Source organism: Lampris incognitus, chromosome 4, assembly GCF_029633865.1.
Source record: "Lampris incognitus isolate fLamInc1 chromosome 4, fLamInc1.hap2, whole genome shotgun sequence".
Classification (NCBI taxonomy): domain Eukaryota; kingdom Metazoa; phylum Chordata; class Actinopteri; order Lampriformes; family Lampridae; genus Lampris; species Lampris incognitus.
This window is the reverse complement of record NC_079214.1, coordinates 48,401,810-48,427,376: the sequence shown is the minus strand read 5'-3', so window position 1 is coordinate 48,427,376 and position 25,567 is coordinate 48,401,810. Positions and strand designations below refer to the sequence as shown.

The 25,567-nt window shown below is 43.0% G+C and overlaps 1 protein-coding gene across 1 annotated transcript; it reads left to right on the top strand.

Moving 5' to 3' along the window:
* Nucleotides 1-331: 331 nt before the first annotated feature.
* LOC130112053 (stereocilin) lies at nt 332-22,965 on the top strand. Its single transcript, XM_056279355.1, has 28 exons — nt 332-1,523; nt 2,514-2,538; nt 2,725-3,307; nt 3,977-4,867; nt 5,638-5,700; nt 5,800-5,925; nt 6,209-6,375; nt 6,471-6,657; nt 7,286-7,401; nt 7,488-7,620; nt 7,807-7,989; nt 9,078-9,116; nt 9,218-9,394; nt 9,529-9,678; nt 11,404-11,462; nt 11,649-11,772; nt 15,131-15,213; nt 15,322-15,457; nt 15,957-16,159; nt 19,725-19,815; nt 19,967-20,138; nt 21,062-21,231; nt 21,314-21,469; nt 21,583-21,725; nt 22,063-22,211; nt 22,290-22,387; nt 22,547-22,694; nt 22,886-22,965. The coding sequence occupies exons 1-28, from the start codon at nt 332-334 to the stop codon at nt 22,963-22,965; spliced, it is 5,844 nt and encodes a 1,947-aa protein (XP_056135330.1).
* Nucleotides 22,966-25,567: the final 2,602 nt, after the last annotated feature.

The following is a 25,567-nucleotide window of genomic DNA, read 5'->3' as shown; positions in this document are numbered from 1 at the left end:
ACTCCCTGTGTCCATCCCACCCCTGGAAATGTGGCAACTGTCCCCTTCCACTTGAACGAAGGGCTTCCAATGGATTAATATCAGGGTTTTTAATCAATGAGAGGAACAGACTCGAGCGAAAGATATGACATTGGTGTGTCATTCTGTACACTGGTATGAGATGAAGAGGGCGGAGAAAGGGCCAAGGATGGCCCCTATTGGATTCACAACCATCATAGTTTCCATCATTTTACTTGCACAAGCATCTCTTGAAAAGACAGGTGTGTACATCACCTCATCTTGTCCATATAATACAACATTTATACCTTATAATACATGTATTGATAGCATAATGCTGACACTTGCTCTCTTTAAAGGGGCTTCAACAGGAGGAAAAGGAGACCTGAGAGATGCCATCCTCAATGATTTGCTTTCAAAATGGAATAAAGACGGCGGTTTGAATCCTCATCAGACCCCTTCTATTCCAGAAACAAGTCAAGAACACCGTGTGCACCCTTTAGTGAGGAATATCATGGGAGGGTTGAAAAAACTTGGTCTGCTGACGAGCAAAAACATGGGCCTGCCCTCCCTAAACAAACTGACGGACAGGCACCGTCTGTCTGGTTTCCTCTACAACATTTCACTGTACCTCCAAGAGATGGGCGCTGAACTAGAGGACATACAGACTGGGTTCGATGAAGAACAGCTGTGGGAGAAGGTCTTGCACTCCTTTATCATGTCTGAAGGGGGTGCTACGCTAAACCAGTGGAATGAGCATGTGCCACCGAGACCGAGCATAAGACTCCAGGATTGGTTTTTGTCCCTGAGAGGAAGCCCACACTGGGACTGGCTCCTGGGACTGCTGCAGAGTCTCATCTCGTTCTCTGAGCGGCAGCCTCACAGACCCCTCCTGGCTTTCTTATCTCAAAACTGGAAAACAGTGAGTGCTGTACTGGAGGCTGTGCTACAGGGGCTAGTCAGTGGGACCTACGGACAGGCCAGTGCAGGCCTGCAGGGATTCATTTGTGCACTGAAGGGTCGTAATGACTGTGCCTTCAATGTTAGTTGGCTTCAGCGGTTGCTTCTCTTCTTAGAGACTCACAACTGGAAGCCTGTGGTCAGTCTGCACCCAGCAGGTGAGGGGGGAGACCAGAATAGGGGTTCATCAGCATCTGGCCGTTTAAAGCCCTTCAGCTTGCCTCCTGAAGCGGTGAGGGAGGACCCTGTGTTGTCTAGAAATGCCTCTCTGGGAGACACAATGGACACATGGGATATAGGAGATGATATAGGCTCTATGCAGACCTTACTATTACAGGCACTATCACGCACCAGTGGGGGAGAGAGGTCAGTGCATTTGGCAGAGAAAAACCCTGTTCTTGTGCAGAGGTTAGATGGGTTGAGGAGAGGTCTTTTCCACAGGGTGGGTAGTTCTGTCTACAGTAACCTGAGGAAGAAGGTGTCAAGAGTCACCATGGCACTTCTTGATGATGTAAGCAGTCTGGTGGATGTGCCACACCCTAATCCACAGGGGAGGTGCTCAGTAGGTGAGTATGTGGTGCTCTTTACTTCTTTATTTCATGTAAATTCAAACATGGTTTTATAAAATGAAGAGCTGCTAACTACACCTATATGTGAGTTATAAAGGCCTGTCATGTTCACGAAGCACATGGCTACTAAGGTATCACTCAGTCCTCCTTGCCCATTCCCTAATAGCATCATTCCTTAAGTGTAAGTTCCATTCATAGATACATAGATGATAAATCCAGACACATAAGAACAGAGGGGAAATGATGGACGGGTAAAGATGGCAGATACAATAGAGAGGAGACATAATAAAGGAAGAAGTTGTTTTCTCTTTATAGAGTGGCAGGGAGTGCACTAACCTGGATATTTATTAATACAATCTTGCCTTCCTTTCCAACCTGAACAAAAAGAATGTCACACTGAGTAAAACAAATAAAAATGTGCAGTGGTAGAATTTTACAGATGAGCCGTTTTAGTTCCAGTGTTTTTTGGTGGGTGGATAACAATATATGAGGGACCACATCGCAATTCACACCAACTGAAAACTCTAGGAAGAGCAATGCATACAGTCATATGAATTATACTGTGGATCCACTGAGATACGCTCTACTGTAGGTCAGATAAAAAGTTATGATTCTTTATGCTTCAGTTGGTATTATTGAATTAGTTAACTATCTCTAAAAGTGTTGCTAGTTTGGCCCTGGTTTCCATCTTAATACACAAAAGAGAAAGCTTCTGTGACTGACACTGCTTTAAAATCAACATGTTCATTTCGGGCATGGGTGGATCTGTCATACCCTGACTCCCTTTGCCCAGTTAATCTCTTTACCCTCTCACTGATGCCAGTAACACAATATCCTGGGCATTGTCCACTGAGCTATGCTGTTACAATGAGAATTGTATCTAATTGTATGTTGCAAAGGCCCCGTTGTCACTTTTTCCACAGTTCATTTCTCTCTGATTCCACTGAGATTTGCTGTTAATAATTTCCTGCATTTGTCTTTCCAAAGGTGACCTGCGACAACTTATCCTATGGTAAGATATTAATAAAAACTCAGGCCACTGTGCTATGACTGTGGCACGTCGTAGCATCACTTAACATTATAGTTTGTGTTTTGTAGCCTTTGTTGAGAGAAAAAGGAAGAGTAGATTAGTAGCAAAGTCAAAAAATATTTATAATACTGCTGCTGTCTCCAACATTTACCTGTGTACTATATTCAGGGGAATAAGACATAATGTGACATGGAACACCCAGGCTTTAGGCTTCACCTCCCAGGGTCTCCCCAGTACCCCTCCATTCCTGTCCTGCCCACCAACTGGGGGCCATGAAGTAAGGTCCAGACTACCTCCACCTCACCCAGCTCATAAAACCACCCAATCCCAACGAATCCTCAGACAAAACCACCGACATGAGCCCCAGCACAAACCTCACCGCTCCCGGCTCAACCTGCTGCAGAACAAGGAAGTGGAGATGGGCAAAGAGCACCAGAGAGAGGCTGAGTACTCAGCTACAGCTGAGATCCTGGAGGCGGCGTGTAATGCATCCATCCCGGGCTTGACAGGAGTCTCCAACTTCACTGTATTCCTCTACTGCAACCTTTTTGAAATAGAAGATGGGTCAGTTGACCCTCCAATGGGCCAAGTGGGTCTTGACCTACATGCCACTTGTTCTGATGCAGCCTGGTACCTGTCTGCGGCTGAGGAGGACCTCCTATGGGTACATGTTTGTAGTGAGTTTTTTGCCCACGAGTTCAACACCACAGTGTGTGCCAACTCTTCTTTCTGGCTGCAGAGAGCACATCAGGTACGGAAGGAATTTAGTTGGTTTTTAGTAAAGTAATAATGATCAGGGGGTGTCCGGGTAGCTTAGTGGTCTATTCCATTACTATGACATACTAGTAATTATGTCATAGTAACACTATATGAAGTAGTACACATTTGCAACATAGTAATTATATCATACCAGCACTATATGAAGTAATACTACATTTACTATGTAGTAATAATATAACCACGTGTAGATGTCAAGTGTGCCTCAGATGATGAAGAGTCAGTGAAGAGGAAAATCAAAGTGCAAAGTAGATTTTCATTGTCACATATCAAAGCTGGTAAATTATGATGTCATAATGTGGGTTTCCTCCGGGTGCTCTAGTTTTAGATAGATATAGATTAAAGGCAAAATAAAGAGGAAACAATGAAATTGATTGCTGTAATTTTTATTTCAAACGACCTTTAAATACAAGGTTTAACAAACACAAATCTACCTGCTCTTTACCTTGTGTAGTGTAAATCTTAATTTGTACCATCAGTTGGTCTTACATAGAATTTGGTCAAACTGCATGATATTAATTCTTAAACCAGGGGAATTATTGCCCAATGTACACTAAACCATGAATTTGTGTTTTGCATGTTTTCTCTCACTTCTCTACCTCACTTGTTTTGGCCATGGAAATTCTGTCTTTCATATTTGCAGGCAGTGTCTACAAAGGAGTATAATTATTTCAACCAGTCGAGTATTGATGACTTGTGTTCGCACTTGTCAGCAGAGGCCATTTGGAATCCAGAACCTGATAAGAACTGTTTGTCTCAACTGGGCAGCAGGTCGCTCAGCGCTCAAGAATTCCAGCGCTGCTTCTTGCCCAATAACTCTGTCCTGATCTCAGCTCTTTGTGGAAGCGAGTCACCCGACCTCCACCAGTCCATCCTGGAGAGCAGCTGGGCTGCAGATTATTGCTCCAAAATATACAATGTCTCCCATACAGATGCCATGGAGGAGACCTGTAACTACAGGAAGTGGGCTGTGCACCAGTTCTCTAACTCCACCCTCCTGGAGCTGTGCATGCATGCACATGGGCTGAGAGAGTACATCTGTCAGAATGCCTCACTCTATTATCAGCAGTTAAAATTCAAACCCAACTTCTCTGACATCTGTACTGACTTAGAAGCAGAGCTGGAGGGCAGGAAGTGCTTCCTGCAGAGATTCTTTGACATGCTCCCAGCTCCGTATGACTTTGACACATCTCAGCTGTGTGTGAATCCAGCCCCACTGCTGGCAGAAGCCCTCCATAGGTTGAGTGTGTGCGAAGTTGAGGGTGGAGAGCATGGAGGCTGGATAGGAGCATTGGGGTATGTGTTGCGAGTGCTGGACTTCATGGTGGGACTCTCTGCAGGTCTGGAAGAAGGGGAGGGAGAGGCGAGACAAGGGTTGGGCCAGGCCATCCTTCTCTCCAGCCTCCTCGACAACACCTCATTCTGGGCCACACTGCAGCCGGAAGCTTCCATGAGTGTGCTTCAAACTGTGGGCATGTTCCTTCGCAGAGAGAAGAACCCCTCTCTCAAAGAGGACCTGTTAAGTTGCTTCAGTGTAAGAGAGATAATGCACAATAGTAACACACAAACACACACATGCACAAACATGCACGCACGCACACACACACACACACACGTTTTTTTCTATACTTGTTAGGACCCCCTCATTGACCACACTAATTCACTAGCCCCAACCCTAATCTTAACCGCCAGCACTGCATGCCTAAATTTAACCTTTACCCTATTAATAAACCAAAGTTATAACCTTAGAAATTCACCCTTGAAGCAGTGAAGACTAGCTGAAATTGGGCGGCATGGTGGCCCAGTGGTTAGCACTGTCGCCTCACATCAAAAAGGTCCTGGGTTCGAACTCCGGGGTTGTCCAACCTTGGGTGTCATCATAGGTCGTCCTCTACGTGGACTTTGCATGTTCTCCCCGTGTCTGTGGTGGGTTTTCTCCGGGTGCTCCAGTTTCCCCCACCATCAAAAGAAACATACATGTTAGGGTTTATACTCCTGTCTGTGCACCTGACCAAGGCAATGGGAAAACAACTGGAGTTGGTCCCCGGGCGCAGCATGATGGCGGCAGCCCACTGCTCCTTGCTACACAGATCACAGCAAGGATGGGTTGATTTGCAGTAACTGAATTTCCCAAGGGGATTAATAATGGAAACTTAAATTAAATGTTCTCACTTTACAAAAATGTCTTCAATGTTGTGGTTAAAATCTCAAAATGGTCCTCATAAATGTAGCTGAACAAGAACACACACACACACACACAAAACAGAGCAATAAGCAAATAATATTTTGCTGCTTTTACATCAGCCTATCTTGTGGGAGCTCATTCAGCGAGAGGATAACTCCTCTGCCCTCAGAGTTCTGATGCAGGTACTTAGCTATGAACATACATTCACATACACATTCATCATTTAATAACAGGTCAGCCCACTCAACTTTATATTCAGAGGAATTACTTTATCTTGCCAGGAGTATCTCCGGATGCCAAGAGAGAGCATTCGCACTCTTGTGATGTCGGCTGAAAAAGATGCTGTCAAGAGATTTCTTTCTCATATGCACCAAAGTTGGGATCAGCTTCAAGTTGAAACCACACAGGTTTGTTCAAAAGCCCTCCGAGTTGATTGACTCTTAGACATACTCTCTTACACTTGGTAGTGTTTACATTCTATCAAGACCCTAATGGAAAGTTTAAAAGAATAAGATAGCGACCTGAACATATTATTTCCACAATTCTATTCTGTTGTATGGTTAACATACAGCAGTCATGTGGTATGGTTTTATTTTAATTATTTCTTGTTACATGCCAAGTTCTAAAGATAGGGGTACCTTTCTTGAGTGCTGATCAATTTCTGCATGACTCTCCTGTTCAATGTTTAAGGCTTCACAAAAAGAGTTACAAGCCATGGAAACGATGACGGCTGCCTTCATTCACAAGTTCCCACGTGTGACCCCTGAGCTTTTTGTGGACCTGTCTCAGTTCATCCCCTTCATGTCTGTCTCTGACATCATGAGCTTCCCAGCCTCCCTGATGGTCAATGACAGTGTGTGAGTGAATGGAGTTAAAAAAAAATTTTTTTTTCTGTTTTTGTTCCAAAAGTCTCAAGGGCCTTGAGGTTCACAGCTTCTGTATTGTCCTGAAGGTTGTTGGCCATTCGTGACCACAGCTCAGAGATGAAGTCTCCGCAGAAACAGGCCTTTGTAAAGAGACTTCTACAGTCGAGCGTGGTGGGGGATGTCCCCACATGGCCACCATACTTTCTCAGTTCCATCCTCCCGCTACTCCCTTACCTCCCAGTCAGTCATTTTCAACAGCTGACATCGCACCAGGTAAGAAGCAGCACTCCTAATTGCTAGCTCTGATATAACTCTTGCAACATTTTCATAGAGAATATCAGCAATTCAGGATTTTTACAGAAATGAGCAGGTTCGGCATCCGGGTAGCATAGCGGTCTATTCCGTTGCCTACCAACACAGGGGATCGCCAGTTCGAATCCCTGTGTTACCTCCGGCTTGGTCGAGCATCCCTACATACACAATTGTCGTGTCTGCAGGTGGGAAGCCGGATGTGGGTATGTGTCCGGGTGCTGCACTAGCCCCTCCTCTGGTCGGCCGGGGCGCCTGTTCGGGGGGGAGGGGGAACTGGGGGCGAATAGCGTGATTCTCCCATGCGCTACGTCCCCCCGGTGAAACTCCTCGCTGTCGGGTGAAAAGAAGCGGCTGACGACTCCACATGTATTGGAGGAGGCATGTGGTAGTTTGCAGCCCTCCTCGGCTCGGCAGAAGGGGTAGAGCAGCGACCGGGATGGCTCGGAAGAGTCGGGTAATCGGCCGGATACAGTTGGGGACAAAGAGGGGGGAAAAGCCACATACACAAAAAAAAAATGAGCAGGTGACTCGTACATGTTCAGTCATTAGACCCAGTGTCCCACAGATGTCGACCTTTTATCTCCCATAGCTTCGTCCTCTTGTGGAGTTGTTGGGCAACAGTAGCCTGGATGGCACCAGGGGGCGTCATGTGCTGCGCACTGTGTTGAACACAAGGAAGAATCTCACTAGTGACGACATACTGAGGTAGGACCTTGGTGGTGTCATGATCCACCCATATTGTCATCCATGTTTTCCAAGACAATAAAGTGCAAGATAATTTCTTTCTATAGGTTAGGGACTCTAGTATGCTACCTGCATCCAGTGGACCTCCGTCCATTTCTTCAGGTCTCATCGCTGTCCTCGGCTCTCTTGCAGCAACTGGGCCATTGTATATCTAAGGGATTCATCAGTGCCAGTGGCAGGGTAAAGGACATAAACATGCCACATATTGTAACAGATATTTGGTTTGTACTGATGTTTTAAAGTACCATCAGTACAAGCCTCTGCAAAGTATTGAATCACCTCTCAAACATACCATCCGGTGTGGATTTGAGCACCACCTATGTGGTACGAGTGAGTGTCTTAATGCTGACTGTGTTTTGTGGCCAGCTATCTTCTTGGTTGATCCCAGCGGTTCAGAAGCTGAATGCCAGCAGCATGTCTTCTGCAGACCTGCCTACCCTGGTTGGTCTGTTACCTGAGCTAGGAGCCCCATTCCTCCAGTCACTCCCCACCCAACAGCTCCTGGAACTCCTCACACAACCTGGACTACATCCTTACTCCCCATCTCAAGTCAGTACTAGATTTTGTCAAAACTATGTGCCATTTAAGATACTGTAAATGTGTTGTGCTATCACATGTAGATCCTTTGGCTTTCTTGTCTCAATAGAAGTTAGAGTCAGACTGTTGTTTTTTTTACCGTTTTCCTTCATTGAAATATGATATTGTAACGTGCATGGATAAGTAGACACGCTGGCCGCTGGCTCGCGGGTCTGACCCTTTAGTCGAGCGGTTAGCGATGTCTCCTGCGTTGCGGGCGATACGGGTTCGCTTCCCGGCCGCGGCAGTTCCTGTGGTTGCGTTGTCCCCCGAATTCGCTACAATATAGTAATTTCGTGCTTTATCATTACTGCTGATGGAATGTATAAAGAATGTACTCAAAATACATTGGATTACCCAAAAACGTTCTCCAGGTTTGATGAATAAGAACGCCTCCACTACACTCTGATGCACATTATGGAGTGATGAAGCCATTAGGAAAGAACCCCCCCCCCCTTCGTCTTAGGATGTTATACTCATACAAAGTGGAGAAGCCTTTAGAAAGAAGGGTGAAAAGGTTAAAAAGGCACTATTATCTAGGATGGTAAATCTTATGGGCTTCTGCTGCTTTCAAGGGGAATATTTTCATAGGCGCTGCAGTAGCGTAGCTCAGGACGTACTGTAGGTTGTCTGGTAACCGGAGGCTTGCTGGTTGACACCACCATTGGGGTGTGTGTGTGTGTGTATGTGTACGCGTGCGTGCGCACATGTATGCACGTGCACATATGTGCATGTGTGCGGAGCTTAGTGGCTGTTGCAGCTAGAAAAGTGCTACATAAAACGCAGCCCATACACATGTGGCCTGTAAAAATAGTTAAGAATACAAACTGGCTCCTAAATATCTTAATAATGAAATAATCTAAAAAGGATGAAGGTATCTATCTATCTATCCATCTATCCATCTATCTATCTATCTATCTATCTATCTATCTATCTATCTATCTATCTATCTATCTATCTATCTAAATAGTGGCATCTACCTTTAAAACATTAACTGCTGAATTTTGTTTCTATTCCATAACGTATCAAACCTTAAGATAATATTGTTGTACTTTTTTTAGGCTTTTCAGATATTATCCAGGATTTCAAAAGACACCAATGTAAGTTGAACTGTTGTTCCATTGTATTTTTGCTGTTGTTGTAGTTCAGCTGACTGTGCATTGTAACTGTTGTGTGTCTGTGGTGGTGCTCCTCTTGCCAGCTTACCCTGGAAACCCTGTGCAGGTTGAAGCCATTGCATGCAGGTCTCTCTCCGTCTGCGCTGAGAGACCTGCATTTGTCTGAGATCAGTAGGAGTACTGACTGCCAGTGCTGGAGAGGCCTGCTGACCGAGCTGAGGCCTGGCCACAGAGCAATGCTTTACAGTGCATTGCAGAAGGTAATGAAACTGTAGTCCTTATTAATTGAAACTGTCCACGTCCAGACAGTATATGTGCAGTTGATTTGAAGCTGGAAAATCTGTCCAACATGTCTCAGAATAATTTCTTTAAATTTGGTGTTGTGTTTCAACAGGCTCTAGATCAAGGCTTGAAGAATATCACTTTGAAGGTAGATTGCTTTTTGCCGTTGATCCCTTTAAAGAAGCTGACAGAAGCTGTGAACGGAGACACAATACTGAGAGACATCAGCATCTATAGAGACCTGCGCTGGTCTCCACAACAGGTGTGCAGTCAGCTTTGTCATGCTCTTGTGTGACAATAAACACATTATTGATACCACTACAATGGGACACCAGTGCTACTGCCGTGGAATAATAGACATGGTGCTAGCTTTGGTCTCGGCTCCCATTGATTTGAAACTCATTGGATATGCTTCAAATGAGCCATTCAGGATATTAATACTCCATACCAATCAGCCACCATCAAGCTAATTAGTTTGGATGTAGCACAATAGTCTGGAGGGGTAGTATAAATTAGTAATGTCTACCTGAAAGAGATTTTGTCCCATCCAGTAGTGTATTAGGCTGCTTTCACCACCTGTTCTCAGCCTAACCAGACAGCCCTGGCCAAAACATACAAACACATTTTTAACATAGTGGTCATACTAGCATGCATTTTACAGTGCAGTTAACACATTCTATAATTTTGCTATGTCTAATTAAAATGATTATGAAAACTATATAAATTATTATTCAGTATTTTTTGAGATCCTACATGATACTTTTTAAATAATTAGATGTGTGCACACAGATTTTAACTAATTTACTAGTTTAACTACATTGGCGGCATGGTGGCCCAGTGGTTAGCGCTGTCACCTCACAGCAAGAAGGTCCTGGGTTCGAACCCCAGGGTTGTCCAACCTTGGGGGTCATCCCAGGTCATCCTCTGTGTGGAGTTTGCATGTTCTCCCCGTGTCTGCGGTGGGTTTTCTCCGGGTGCTCCGGTTTCCCCCACCAGCAGAAAAACATGCATGTTAGGGGTTAATACTCCTGTCTGTGCCCCTGACAGAGGCATGGCAAGACGAACTGGAGATGGTCCCCGGGTGCACGGCGGCTGCCCACTGCTCCTAGCTACACAGCTAGGATGGGTCAAATGCAGAGCAGAATTTCCCCACAGGGATAAATAAAGAGAAGAGAATTTTGCTATAGTTTAAGGCTGATTTATTTAACTTCAACCCCTGCCTTTAAACATAGAATTTAATTGATTAAATAATAGAAATTGCATTTCCTTAACACTGATTTTTGCACCCATACAACAAAATTACAATGTGACAGCTAAATTATGATCCCTGGAGTGCTGCTGAAAATTTAGTAGACTTAATATATCAAATACAGCAAAATGTAAAACCTCTTATGTTTGAAAATACTTATACAGCTGCTACTATTTTTTGAAGTCCATTTTTATCATCAAGTAGTTGGCTTATTATCAACTCTAAGTTTGTATTTTTCATGTGTCTATATTTTGCATGCATATATAGAATTAGGATAAAAAAGGTTTGGTAGCACTTTGCAATAACCCTTATAAAGGGACTATGAATGGTTTATAATTAGTTTATTAATTAGATTGTGAACACTTTCTAAATCATTAATAATCTGTTATAACACATTAGATAAAAAGGGCAACAGTGACCTGTTGTGAGCCTACATAATTTCTAGTGAAAGTGACTGTTTAACATGCTGACTGATAAAGGGACAAGATAAAGTAACCTAAGCAGCGAGCAAGATCTGAGATTTAACAGGATATATATCAAGTGCAGCAGTAAATTGACCTTGCCAAATAGTGAGCCTGTATTGATGTATGAAAATTGTGTTATAATTTGTTTATAATTGTTTATTAGTGATTTATATAGTGTTTACAACGAAATTATAAATCGTTTATAGTAACGGTTCAATGGCAGAGCATATTCCTCAACACTGACACTGAGACTAACTTTTTTTTTTCTGTAAAGGCCCAGTTTCTGTTTAAGAAGATTAATGAACTTGAAAACATTACAGGAGCATCTGTTGGGTGAGATGAATTTACCCTCCCAGTGCATTAATTTTCTGTTTCATTCATCATCTGCAAGTACGCTTATTGTGGAGTGTGAATAAGTAGTGCAGACTGAATAAATACAAAATCATTACAGAGGGAATTGGATGTCATTTTGCAGCCGTTTAATCACAGTTTAATCACTCATTTGTGTTTTCTTTGTAGGAAATTGGGTCACATTGCTAGTGGAATGACTTGTGATTGGTTGAGGCTTTGGACCAATGACACAGATTTCTTAGAGTTGCTGCAGTTTGTCAGTGAGCTACACGGGGGTATGAGAGCTGCTCTGGTGAGAAACATATATATTTTTATGACCCTAACTTCTTAAATACATTCATATAATCTCTATGAAGAAACCATTATTCATTAAATACCATTCAGCGTAAGACTAATGTGCACAGTGAATCCATCCATAACTACAAGAGTTATATGTTCAAATATTTAGAGCCTTACTGCACACTTAAGTATTTTGAGGGAAATCCTGAATCATATGGCTTTGTTTTAATAAAAGGCATCAGTCCAAAATCTCAACATTTATGTGCAAATATGATAACACCCACATTTCCTGTGATAAATCTGCCAACATTGCTCCTCTTCTGGTTGCCACAGGATTGCAGTGCCAAATGCTTACATGTCCAAGTACTTTCTTCTTTTTTTTTAACTGATTTTTGAACCAGTGTTGCATACAAAACTTTGTTATATATATATATGCAAAATGTCCAACTGAACTGGTTTTATACATATCCAAACAGAACCTATTATAGTGGGGTATACAAACAGTATAAAGAAACAGTATAAGAGTAAAAGGAGCAACAAGAACAGTAATCAATCCCTATTCCAATTAATTCTTACCCAATCTTCATACACCCATTAGCCCTGTAATTCCTCCCACCCAATCCCACCCACTTGTTACAAGAGAAAAACACCAAGTGAAAGGCAAAGAGGTACACTCGTTATACCTATTAACCCAATAACATTTCCCACCCAAATTCTTCCCACTAGCTATTAAAAAAACAAAACAAACAGAACTAAGAGGGAGAAAAAAAAAATCATTTCTCACACACACACACACACACACACACACACACACACACACACACACACACACACACACACACACACACACACACACACACACACACACACACACACACACACGCAAAAAAAAGGGTGGGGGGCTCTAGTTGTCATCTGGGTGAATGGTAGCCATCGTCAAGTACTCGATAAAGGGCTTCCAGGTCATGTCAAAGGATTTACTGGGGTTTTTACAAACCCCAATTCCAATGAAGTTGGGACGTTGTGTAAAACGTAAATAAAAACAGAAGACAATGATTTGCAAATCCTTTTCGACCTATATTCAATTGAATACAAAGACAAGATATTTAATGTTCAAACTGATAAACTTTGTTTTTTTGCAAATATTCACTCATTTTGAATTTGATGCCTGCAACACGTTCCAAAAAAGCTGGGACAGGGGCATGTTCACCACTGTGTTACATCACCTTTCCTTTTAACAACACTCAATAAGCGTTTGGGAACTGAGGACACTAATTGTTGAAGCTTTGTAGGTGGAATTGTTTCCATTCTTGCTTGATGTACGACTTCAGTTGCTCAACAGTCCGGGGTCTCCGTTGTCGTATTTTGCGCTTCATAATGCGCCACACATTTTCAATGGGAGACAGGTCTGGACTGCAGGCAGGCCAGTCTAGTACCCGCACTCTTTTACTACGAAGCCACGCTGTTGTAACACGTGCAGAATGTGGCTTGGCATTGGCTTGCTGAAATAAGCAGGGACATCCCTGAAAAAGACGTCGCTTGGATGGCAGCAGATGTTGCTCCAAAACCTGTATGTACCTTTCAGCATTAATGGTGCCTTCACAGATGTGCAAGTTACCCATGATGCCATGGGCACTAACACACCCCCATACCATCACAGATGCTGGCTTTTGAACTTTGCACTGATAACAATCTGGATTGTCCTTTTCCCATTTAGCCCGGAGGACACGACGTCCATGATTTCCAAAAACAATGTGAAATGTGGACTCGTCAGACCACAGCACACTTTTCCACTTTGCATCAGTCCATCTCAGATGAGCTCGGGCCCAGAGAAGCCGGCGGCGTTTCTGGGTGTTGTTGATATATGGCTTTCGCTTTGCATGGGAGAGTTTTAACTTGCACTTGTAGATGTAGCGACGAACTGTGTTAACTGACGATGGTTTTCCCAAGTGTTCCTGAGCCCACGTGGTAAGATCCTTTACAGAATGATGTCGGTTTTTAATGCAGTGCCGCCTGAGGGGTCGAAGGTCACGGGCATTCAATGTTGGTTTTCGGCCTTGCTGCTTACGTGCAGACATTTCTCCGGATTCTCTGAATCTTTTGATGTTATTATGGACTGTAGGTGATGAAATCCCCAAATTCCTTGCAATTGTACGTTGAGAAACGTTCTTAAACTGTTGGACTATTTGCTCACACAATTGTTCACAAAGTGGTGAACCTCACCCCATCCTTGCTTGAGAACGACTGAGCCTTTCGGGGATGCTCCTTTTATACCCAATCATGACACTCACCTGTTTCCAATTAACCTGTTCACCTGTGGAGTGTTCCAAACAGGTGTTTTTTGAGCATTACTCAACTTTCCCAGTCTTTTGTTGCCCCTGTCCCAGCTTCTTTGGAGCGTGTTGCAGGCATCAAATTCAAAATGAGTGAATATTTGCAAAAAATAATAAAAGTTTATCAGTTTGAACATTAAATATCTTGTCTTTGTAGTGTATTCAATTTAATATAGGTTGAAAAGGATTTGCAAATCATTGTATTCTGTTTTTATTCACGTTTTACACAACATCCCAACTTCATTGGAATTGGGGTTTGTAAGTAAAAATCTAATTCTTTCAAGTTTGATGTGAGATGGCATCTCCTTGAGCCAGCTATTGTGTGAGGGGGGAAGAACATGTTTCCACTTAAATAAAATGAGGCACCTAGCTAAGAGTTGTAAAGGCCAAGACGTGCCTTTTTATCAAAGACAAATTGGGTGCTGTAGATGGTGGGATTCCAAATAGGACTGTAAGGGGTTCAGGCTTAAGGTTCATACCAAATACTGTCCCAAGTGTGTTAAAATTTTGACACCAGAAATCTGTCAGTTTTGGACGGGACCAAAACATGTGAGTATGGTTTGCGGGTGATTGTTTGCACCTATTGCAAGTATTGATAGCTGGGTAGATTTTTGCCAGTCGGGCATTGGTGTAGTGTACTCTGAACAGAACCTTACTCTGGAGTAGACCATGCCTAGCACACATAGAAGCTGAGTGGACCAGATCGAGAATATGGTCCCACTGGTTGTCATATATTGACACACCAATTTCCTATTCCCAAATCTTCTTCAAATGGGCTGCTGGATCAAGGTTAAAGGAGTCAATGGAGCCATAAATGTCCAAGTACTTTTACCCACAAATACTTCACACATGCAAGAGTGCAAATATTACCACCCTTACTCATCAGAGGTACAGTCTGATCTCAATCAACCCCCGATTACCCCAAAATGTCCTCTTTCTGAGCATTTTTCAAAGGTTAGAAAGGGGAAGAGCATGTCAGCACTGGGGTGTGATGTTATTCTTGTAACATGTTCAGATGTGTTTTGGTTTTCTTGCCAGAGGAAATGTGTGGTAGAAGAATTAAGCAAGCAGCCAGAAATAGACCTTGATGTTCTGAATGCTTGGTTTACTGCAAGATTACCGTAAGAACACACTTCGTCATGACAACCATTACCCTTGACATAAGTTTATTCTTTACATACATGTGTATCCATATATATTAATACCTTGGTTCCTCTGCTCTGTTTCAGTGTAAAGATGATAGAAAGGCTCTCTAATATATCTCTCAGGGCTATCCTGGATTACATTCAGGGCCACTTTCCTGATTTCTTGAAACTTCCACGTTACAGGCAGATGAATTTAGCAGAGAAGGCTATTGCTGTGCTGGTAAGTTAAAGGGACAAACTATACAGATATGCCGTACTGATTCTTGCATAATTGGATTGATGTTGCTGTAGTTTTAGGTGGAGGTCCATGTGTCTAGTCATCAAAAACAGTGGCAAATTTATATATAATATTGAGAACTTTACTAACTAAATAAATGAACTATGAATTAAATATTAGGGTCACAAAAGCAGGAGTTAAAAGTTTGGTTTACATACACGTATGGTTACAATAAAGAGGCTGAAAGAAGAAAATCTACATAATATATTTTCCTCAAATCAAGTAGTACACACACACACACACACACACACACACACACACACACACACACACACACACGATGTGCAAAATATCACTGATGTATTCTCTCAATTGCTTATCAAATATGACATTTCAAGAAGAAAGAGCTTATGCTGCTCAGTGGTTATCCCTGAGAGGATGTGATATTACTCTGTGAAATACTATTCATGCCATCTCAGTACCTGTACGCTCTCTGCTGTAGGGCTCCTCGCAGACTCTTGCTGAGGGGCAGATAAGAGGTGCCACTCTGGACCTACTGGGTCCCTTTCTCCCGTTCTTGGACCGAGATAGTTTGGCCGTGGTGGAGAGAGGTGCCCTAGCTCTGCGGCTAGATGAAATGAGAGGCTACTGCCTACCTGGAGAGGCTCTGAGAGATCTCCGTGTCCTGCTTACTGATCTGCTTGGGTAAATCCACACATGTTTTACGGTATCTCTTGTGGCATACGTTGCTTACATCGGGCGGCACGGTGGACCAGTGGTTAGAGCTGTCTCCTCACTGCAAGAGATTCTGGGTTGAAACCCCGTGGTTGTCCAACCTTTTTTGGGGGGGGGGGGGTCGTTTGTAGGGCTGTCACAATTATTACACAATCGCCCGATCGCTTTTATTTGATCTGCCCGTGATCATTTTGCATAATTGTTAGAATCGTTTCCATTCATTTGTATAAAAACAGCTGGATGAAACCAACAGAAATGTCATATTTCCATCAGCATTTCCACTATGGGTTGTTCGACCGGAGCTCCTTTAATGACGTCATCTTGTTGCGCCCCTGGCATATGAGTGGCGAATCAGCACCAACAAACTGTTGAGACGCTTATTCTATAATATTCGACTACTGCATTTCGACGAGCATCTGTTGACATTAATATCATGGACATAATGGCAAAGCCAAACACCACAGCACCGACGTGGGCACATTTTAGTTTTAAGCCAAATCAACAAGCAAGAGAACTTGGAAGAGGCGATTTGTCGGATTTGCAGCAAACGAGTGGTGGTCAAACGCGCTAATACACCAAATTTAAAAAAGAAAAACCATCTACGGATCCACCGCCCCACCCAGTTAGCCGAACATGAAAAAACAGCCACCGCCGCAGTTCCAGCCCGGCAAGTGGTTGTTCCTGAAGCTTTCGGACGAGTGTCTAAATATAAACGTGACAGAACCAGATGGTGCACGTTAAGACAGTGTAACGCGGTACATAGCTAAAGAAATTCAGCCGATTAATACGGTTGAAAAACCAAAATTTAAAGAAATGCTGCAAGTGTTTGACAAGTAGGAATTACTAAGAAAAACATCCATCTCCAAAACTGCAATCCCCAATTTAGACAACCAAGTGAACGATGATACTGTAAGTGGCATAAAATGATAAAAAAAGAAGAAAGAAGATAATTAAGGGCGTGCGGGTAGCGGTCTAATTCCATTGCCTACTAACACGGATCGCCGGTTCGAACCTCCGCGTTACCTCCGGCTCGGTCGGGCGCCTCTACAAACAAAATTGTCCGTGTCTGCGGGTGGAAAGCCGGATGTGGGTGTGTCCTGGTCGCTGCACTAGTGCCTCCTCTGGTCGGTGGGGGGCACCTGATTTCCCACGCGCTACGTCCCCTGGCGAAACTCCTCACTGCCAGGTGAAAAGAAGCGGCTGGTGACTCCACATGTATCGGAGGAAGCATGTGGTAGTCTGCAGCCCTCTCCGGATTGGCAGAGGGGGTGGAGCAGCGACCGGGACGGCTCAGAAAATAGGGTATTTGCAAAGTACAGTTGGGGAGGAAAAAGGGGGGGAAAGCAAAAAAAAAAGAAAAATTAAATCGTTAATCGCCATTATTTGTATGACAATTAATCATCAACTAAAATTTAATGATCGTGACAGCTCTATCTCTGTGTGGAGTTTGCATTTTCTCCCTGTGTCTGCGGTTGGTTTTCTCCGGGTGCTCCAATTTCCTCCCGCAATCAAAAAGAAACATGCATGTTAGGGTTCATACTCCTGTCTGTGCCCCTGACCAAGGCAATGGGAAAAGAACTGGAGCTGGTCCCCAGGCGCAGCACGACGGCGGCAGCCCACTGCTCCTAGCTACACAGATCACAGCTAGGATGGGTTGATTTGCAGTAACGGAATTTCCCCAAGGGGATTAATAAAGGAAATTTAATTTAATTTATAGTATGTATCAGACCTAGGTTTAAGAGTTTCTGGTGCAACTTGTAAATGAGATACACAGGTTACACATGTAACCGGTTATTTTCTTGCCCGGTGCGGGATTCGATATAGGGTGTACTGCACCACAAGGCGACATCGCTAACCGCTCGGCTAAAGGGTCAGACCCGCTGGGGTTAACGTGTCTTATTAGAACTTTACAGTCGTCACCCTCCCCGGAAGCGATATTATGAACCCTACATAGGCCTCGCCAAAATCCCGTTTCTGGCTTTGTCACGTGTGCGCCACCGTAGCAACGCGAAAATATGTTGTTATGGGGTTAGCGCTCATCAAGGAAACGCTGTACACCCACAATTTAACCTGTCTAAGTTATCCACAATCAACATTAACGTTTTTAACTCAATCTTTGCTTGCTCCACGTTTGAGCATAGGATACTTCACCCCTTATCATGACTACAAACAAAACGAGCTCCTATATTGTAGTAATATGACTTTTACATTTATACACAGGTAACAACTTACTGATCAGCTTTCTTAAATGTGAGAAAGTCTATTTATTAGATATATGTTCATTTTCAGACAACTAACGTTACTTACCTCCGTTCTGTTGTTGACAGCCAGCAGTCCAAAATTACAAAAGCAGCCAGCTGTCCAAAATTGCGAAAAATACAAAATTACAAAATTGAAGGTAGCTAACGTTAGCTTTGCTTCGCACCGAGTTGATAGTTGATTGTTTCCTTAGCAACGCAGCGGAAATCCGGCGTCCGTTCGCGAGATTTGGGACAGGGTACGGGATTTTGGCGAGGGCTATGTAGGGTTCATAATATCGCTCCCCGGAAGCGTGCTCTCGCGCTTTGTTACTCCCGCGCTCCGAAGAGACTTCTGAGGATCTGCACACTTCCGGAATCCCACCGCTGCCACCAATGTAATTGGTTATTTTCTTGCCCGGTGCGGGATTCGATACGGGGTGTACTGCACCACAAGGCGACATCGCTAACCGCTCGGCTAAAGGGTCAGACTCGTTAACTAGGGGCTAACGTGTCTTATTAGTAGTTTACGCACACATGAAAACCAAATTACATACATGAAAGCCAAATTAGATTGGGGTTATGATTTTAAACTGTTAGCTAACGCTTTCAAATTTCAACTGTTTTTTTAGAAACCTGATTATCTGTTTGTTTTTATTAACAAATAATGAATTATTGGCGTTTAAAAAAATTAAGAAAGAAATATCTCTAAAGTGTACTGTTCAGTCTTCCTCGCCTACCTACTACTACTAACTTGAAGATTTTTTTTTTGCATTCAGTAGCAGCCTTTGTTTATTAGGACAGATTTTTGATTTCAGTGACATGTGCAGCTCTACCACACTTACACACATCACCATGTAGTCAGCCCTCAATACCGGCGTCTTACAGTATATGATGTTAGTCATTTGCCTTTATTTCAGAGACACAGTCAACAAAGTTCTTACAAACACCAGAATGCAAACTACATTTTTTTTCTGTGTCAGAATTGAGCCGGGTTGTGAAGTATTTACAGCAGTCATCAAATTGTAAATGCTGTAGTGGTAAGAATTTCAAGCCAGCAAAAATTGATGGTTAGCTGTTCACGAGATTGCGTTGAAGTGAAAAACTCTTAATTTGAATTGTTCCCTGTTCAATTATTTATGTAAGTGCTATTGGTGCATTCCTTCTATGACTTGTTGGGGTGATACATTGCATGCACTACACAATATTAGCAATGCCTGAATAAGAAAATCTTATATTTGCCAACGCAATTGGTATGGAGATCAAAATGCCAGTGTTTGGATATGTGTGTTTGCCAGGGAGCCATCGAAGTGGGATGTTGGGGATGTGGAACATTTGGGCAGATTGGTGTTTTCTCTCTCTTCAAAGCAGATCAAGTCCATTCCACTGGTGAGCAACTGAAAGCATGCATGACTCATAACTTTTAAGATAAAGGCCCCCCCCCTTTTTTTTTTTTTTTACCATGGTCTGAGTTTCTTTCCAAGACATACCTAAGTATAGGGCCATGACCGCGAATGAATGCGTGACTTTTTCTGTTCAGTCGGTGTTGAATAAAGACACAGTGGAGCAGGTCCTGGTGGCTCAGAAACACTGGGAGGACAGTGACGTGGGCCGAGTCTGCGTGACCCAGTGTATGGATCAGCACAGCCTCAGAAAGCAGACCCAGAGCCTTATTCGAGGGCTCGTCAATGCACGAAGCAGAAGAGCAAAAGGTTCCTCTTTCTCTCTAACATTTAATGATAGTATATTGCTAAACTGTTTGAAATGTGGGTGGCACGGTGGCGCAGTGGTTAGCGCGGTCGCCTCACAGCAAGACGGTCCTGGGTTTGAGCCCCGGGGTAGTCCAACCTTGGGGGTTGTCCCAGGTTGTTCTCTGTATGGAGTTTGCATGTTCTCCCCCTGTCTGCGTGGGTTTCCTCTGGGTGCTCAGGTTTCTTCCCACAGTCCAAAGACATGTAGGTCAGGTGAATTGGCTGTATTAAAATTCAATTTATTGTCATTGAAAACAATGTGCAGGCACATGTTTAAAATGAAATAAGGGCTGCGGCTTTGCCAAACAGTGCAAGACAGACATAGACAAACAACAAACACAGTATAAAATATACACAGATGAAGACCAAAAGTTAAAAATAAGTTAAAAAAGAGCATAAGTACAAAATATTTAAAAAAATATCCACAGACATTCAGTGGGTAGCCAGGTTCAGGTGGGCGTTTTTCAAATGACAAAATGGCAAAATTGTCCCTAGGTGTGAGTGTGTGTGTTTGTCTGTGTGTGTGTGTGTGTGTGTGTGTGTGTGTGTGTGTGTGTGTGTGTGTGTGTGTGTGTGTGTGTGTGTGTGTGTGTGTGTGTGTGTTGGCCCTGTGATGGCCTGGCGGCCTGTCCAGGGTGTCTCCCTGCCTGCCGCCCAATGACTGCTGGAATAGGCTGCAGCATCCCCGCGACCCTGAGAGCAGGATAAGTGGTTTGGATAATGGATGGATGGATGTTTGTAATGCTTTCAACTACTCTCTGCAGATGAAAGAACAATTCATTATATGTGCACGCCTTCTACCTGAGGTCATGCAGCCACAGAAAAAAACACTCCTTTATCCATCAAAGCACTAAATTCCCTTGTGTCTCATGCTGTTTGTGTAGTGCCAGTTCCAAGCTGTGCTGATATCAGAGGGACATTTTCCTCTGCTTGGACATCCACTCAGCTGAGCCGTATGTCAGCGGAGGATCTGAAAAAGTGCATAGAAGTGGTGGGTGGGGACAGTTCACTGAGCTCTGAGCAACGTCGATCGCTGTGGTTAAAGCTCAGGCCGGTAAGTGTTGTTATAGGTCCATGACAGCTGTTGCTTTTATGTTTTAGTGTCGGCAGAAGTTCTGTGACTTTGTTTTTGCCAGGCCTACAGTCCGGTGAGAGCCCTGAAGCCAGAACAGGTGCTGGCTCTGGGTTCTGTGGTGACTGAACTGGGGGAGAGAGAGCTACAGGATGTCAATCTTACTAATCTAGGCGTATTGGCACATATTGGTACACTGAAAGACTGGAGCCATAAAAAAGTGAGGTTTTGACATTTGGTCCAGATGTGAAACATCTAAGCTCATCTTTTATTTATTTATTTTACATTTACTATTCCGCAGTGTATGTGATACATAGAATTTTTACTCTTTAGATGAGAGCGGCAATTCTAGGTGTGATGCGGAGATGTAAGCTAAAAGTGGAGCAATTAACAACCTTAGATCTGGCAACACTTGGCCATCTGATCTGTGGCCTGTATCCATCAGAGATCAACAGACTGAACCCCTATAGCTTGAGGTTAGTGAAATTCTCCCAAGCAAGATCAATATATTTACTAGAGAATGGTCACACCAAAAATCCTCCAGTGTTATTGACAAAAGCCCACCAAAGAAATGTTGTATTACTTATCCTTACTGACACACACAGTGGTTTATGTTCTGTAACTGTGGGATATGTTTATGGAATACCTGAAATAAAAATTTGAGAGGAACGAGTCTGTCTCTTCCTTCAGCGTAATCAATGCTAACATGTACAAACAGGATGTCTCAGAAACACAGACTAAGGGACACTTTTTAAATGTCCATAAAAGGGCAAGAGCTTTTAAACATTTTGAACCCTTTCTTTTATATGACAGTATGAGTGTCCTGTTCCTGCGGGAGATGAGCCTACCATGTACAGAACAGCAGATGGAGGTGCTGACTAGCCGATTCTCCAGCCCCGAGGCCTTTGGTCCAGTCAGTGCCTGGGGACCAGAAGTCTTCACTGAGATTGGGACATTGGCAGGTATAGTAGATTTCAGATGAGAAACGATCACAGTTGTTTACTCTCACAATGCATTCATCTATCTCTCTCCCTTTCCAGTGGGCCTGGAGGACATGGCTCTGTCAGCTTTGGTGGAAGAGCAAATGGAGGGAATCACCCCTGAGACCATTGCTCTGTTTCCACCAAAGAAGATGGCGGTGAGTCTGTTTTTGACCTCAGAGCTTGTTGACTTTAGTTTGCCAACACAGTGATTGGTGGAATGTGAATATGACAGCTGGCAGCGCTAACTTATAATACAGATATTCCAGTTCCCATTATGTGTTTTATAATATTTGTAATTAGAGTTTGTGTCCCAGGTGGTGTTCAGTGCAACTCAGTTGTCTTGGCTGAGTGTGGAACAGGCATGGGCTGTCACTGAGGAGCAGTGGGCAGAACTGGACCATGGTCAGAGACACGCACTTGGCCTAGCTCAGTACGAAGGAGATGTCTTGCATGAAATAAGAGGTGAGGGTTACAATATAAGAAAAAATAAGGCCTTTTGTGTATAGAGGGCTGGGTTTGTTAAGCTAACATGCACCCTTTTAGCACTATCCTGCTTCCACTTATAAAGAGCATTTATGTTGATTTTTTCTTTTAATATTTGAAGTCAGTATTTACAAGTTGGTGCTAAATGTTCTTTTCATCTGCTTCCACAGGAAGGAACTTGGCTCCAACATCAGGCACCCTTACTATATTCTTATTGGCTCTATGCCTTATGTTATGGCAACTATTCTAAAAACTGAAACATATTTTTATTTATTTGTCAATTCAGTCCCTTATAGTATTGTCACATTTGTACTTAAAATAAAGATTTTTGAACTGTCTCCCACTTGTGTGCTGATCCTGAATTTAATGCTTTTCGCCTTATAATTTGCTTCCTCTTGTGCCTTGCACTTGCATAATTTATATCTAAATTATTTACTTTGCTACATATCACTTACTGGTTTTAACTACACCATATGCAATGTTCTGTTGCTTTGACATCCAGAGATTAACTTCAGGTAGCTGAAGCAAAGAATGCATTGGAATCTATTGGAGGAGGAAAACAGTCAACTTACGAGCCTTGTTAACCGTAGTTGCAGACACTCATGTAGAGCAAGTAATTCAATGGAAATAATTATGTAGGTGGAACAAGGAAAATGTTTCTGATATGAATGTGATATCTTAATAAATGTTTCAGGACCTTTATAGCAAAAAACATTTTTTTTAAATACAGTAGTTGTGGCTAAGTGATAAGACTACAGAATTTGACAAAATAAACAAAATCATACAGTGTTTTTTTTTTAAAAGTTTTAGCAGAGGTGCAAGATCTGGCAGATGCACAGAGGAGTTTATTTATTATAAGGGAGAACAGGAGATTGTCCTGTGTACATACATCTACTGATCCCCTTGGACACACCTTCAGTGATGTTCCTTGAATCATTGGGTGTCACGGGTCTTTCAGCATCATACATCCTCCTCCAGATGACCCAGCCGGGGCTGATCAGACCCCAGCTTGTATCCAGATGGCTAGCTACTTGTGATTCCATGGCTCTCCTCTTTTGAGCCACAGCCATATTGAGGCCCTCTTTGCATCGGTGGTACTGTGGACGGCTCTCCTCTTCGTCTCTCCCTTGATGCCCAAATCTCTGAAGGCTCTGGCTTCACTATTGCCTCCAGAATTTGCCTAACATATTAATCAAACTGCTTCCGTGAAGTCATTTTAGCTGCTGGCCATTTGATCCACCTCCTCTTAGCAGGATGTTAGAGGGATCAGTTTGCAACACTTGGAAGTTCCAGGCTCTATGAGGTGACTCCTGGCCTGGCAGCTCCTTCATCTCACCAGGTTGGACACATGTGTATTGTGCTGCTCCTTCTTCCACCAGACACTTCATCCTCGCTTGGTGGATCGTCACGTTTGATTGCTCTTACAGATTTTGCCACATGCACACTGCTTGTTGATAGTTGTTTGTTTGTTGCCTGGGTCTAATGCCATTGTATCCGGCTGACTGGGGTAAAAAGGATGAGCAAATTGAAGATGATGATTATGAGGAGGATGACAAGCCTCTTCCAGAGAACCAGGAAGTGGATCAATGGTAGGGAAAGTGCTCAACAAATAAGGAGCAAAATAATCCAGTGGGTCAAGTAAATTCTGCTTATGGCATGAAACAGGCTTCTAATGTCTCATAAAGAAAGAATTTACTTGACTCATTGGATATATACATAACTTTGTTAAAAGAAACACCCAGTGGTAGGGATAGTGCTCAACACATAAGGAGCAAAATAATCCAGTTAGTCAAGTAAATTTTCTATGAGACAGTACAAGCCTGTTTCATGCTATAAGCACTCATCAGCTGTCCATCTATGTTTGTAGACGGTAAGTCCTTCCTCCAGTAGTTTCATTGAGAGCTGATGATTGCTTATAGCATGAAACAGGCTTGTACTGTCTCATAGAGAATTTACTCGACTAACTGGATTATTTTGCTCCTTATTTGTTTAGTACTACCCCTACCTTTGAGTGTTTCTTTTAAGAAATATATATATATATATATATATATATATACACTACCGTTCAAAAGTTTGGGATCACATTGAAATGTCCATATTTTTGAAGGAAAAGCACTGTACTTTTCAATGAAGATAACTTTAAACTAGTCTTAACTTTAAAGAAATACACTCTATACATTGCTAATGTGGTAAATGACTATTCTAGCTGCAAATGTCTGGTTTTTGGTGCAATATCTACATAGGTGTATAGAGGCCCATTTCAAGCAACTATCACTCCAGTGTTCTAATGGTACAATGTGTTTGCTCATTGGCTCAGAAGGCTAATTGATGATTAGAAAACCCTTGTGCAATCATGTTCACACATCTGAAAACAGTTTAGCTCGTTACAGAAGCTACAAAACTGACCTTCCTTTGAGCAGATTGAGTTTCTGGAGCATCACATTTGTGGGGTCAATTAAACGCTCAAAATGGCCAGAAAAAGAGAACTTTCATCTGAAACTCGACAGTCTATTCTTGTTGTTAGAAATGAAGGCTATTCCATGCGAGAAATTGCTAAGAAATTGAAGATTTCCTACACCGGTGTGTACTACTCCCTTCAGAGGACAGCACAAACAGGCTCTAACCAGAGTAGAAAAAGAAGTGGGAGGCCGCGTTGCACAACTGAGCAAGAAGATAAGTACATTAGAGTCTCTAGTTTGAGAAACAGACGCCTCACAGGTCCCCAACTGGCATCTTCATTAAATAGTACCCGCAAAACACCAGTGTCAACATCTACAGTGAAGAGGCGGCTGCGGGATTCTGGGCTTCAGGGCAGAGTGGCAAAGAAAAAGCCATATCTGAGACTGACCAAT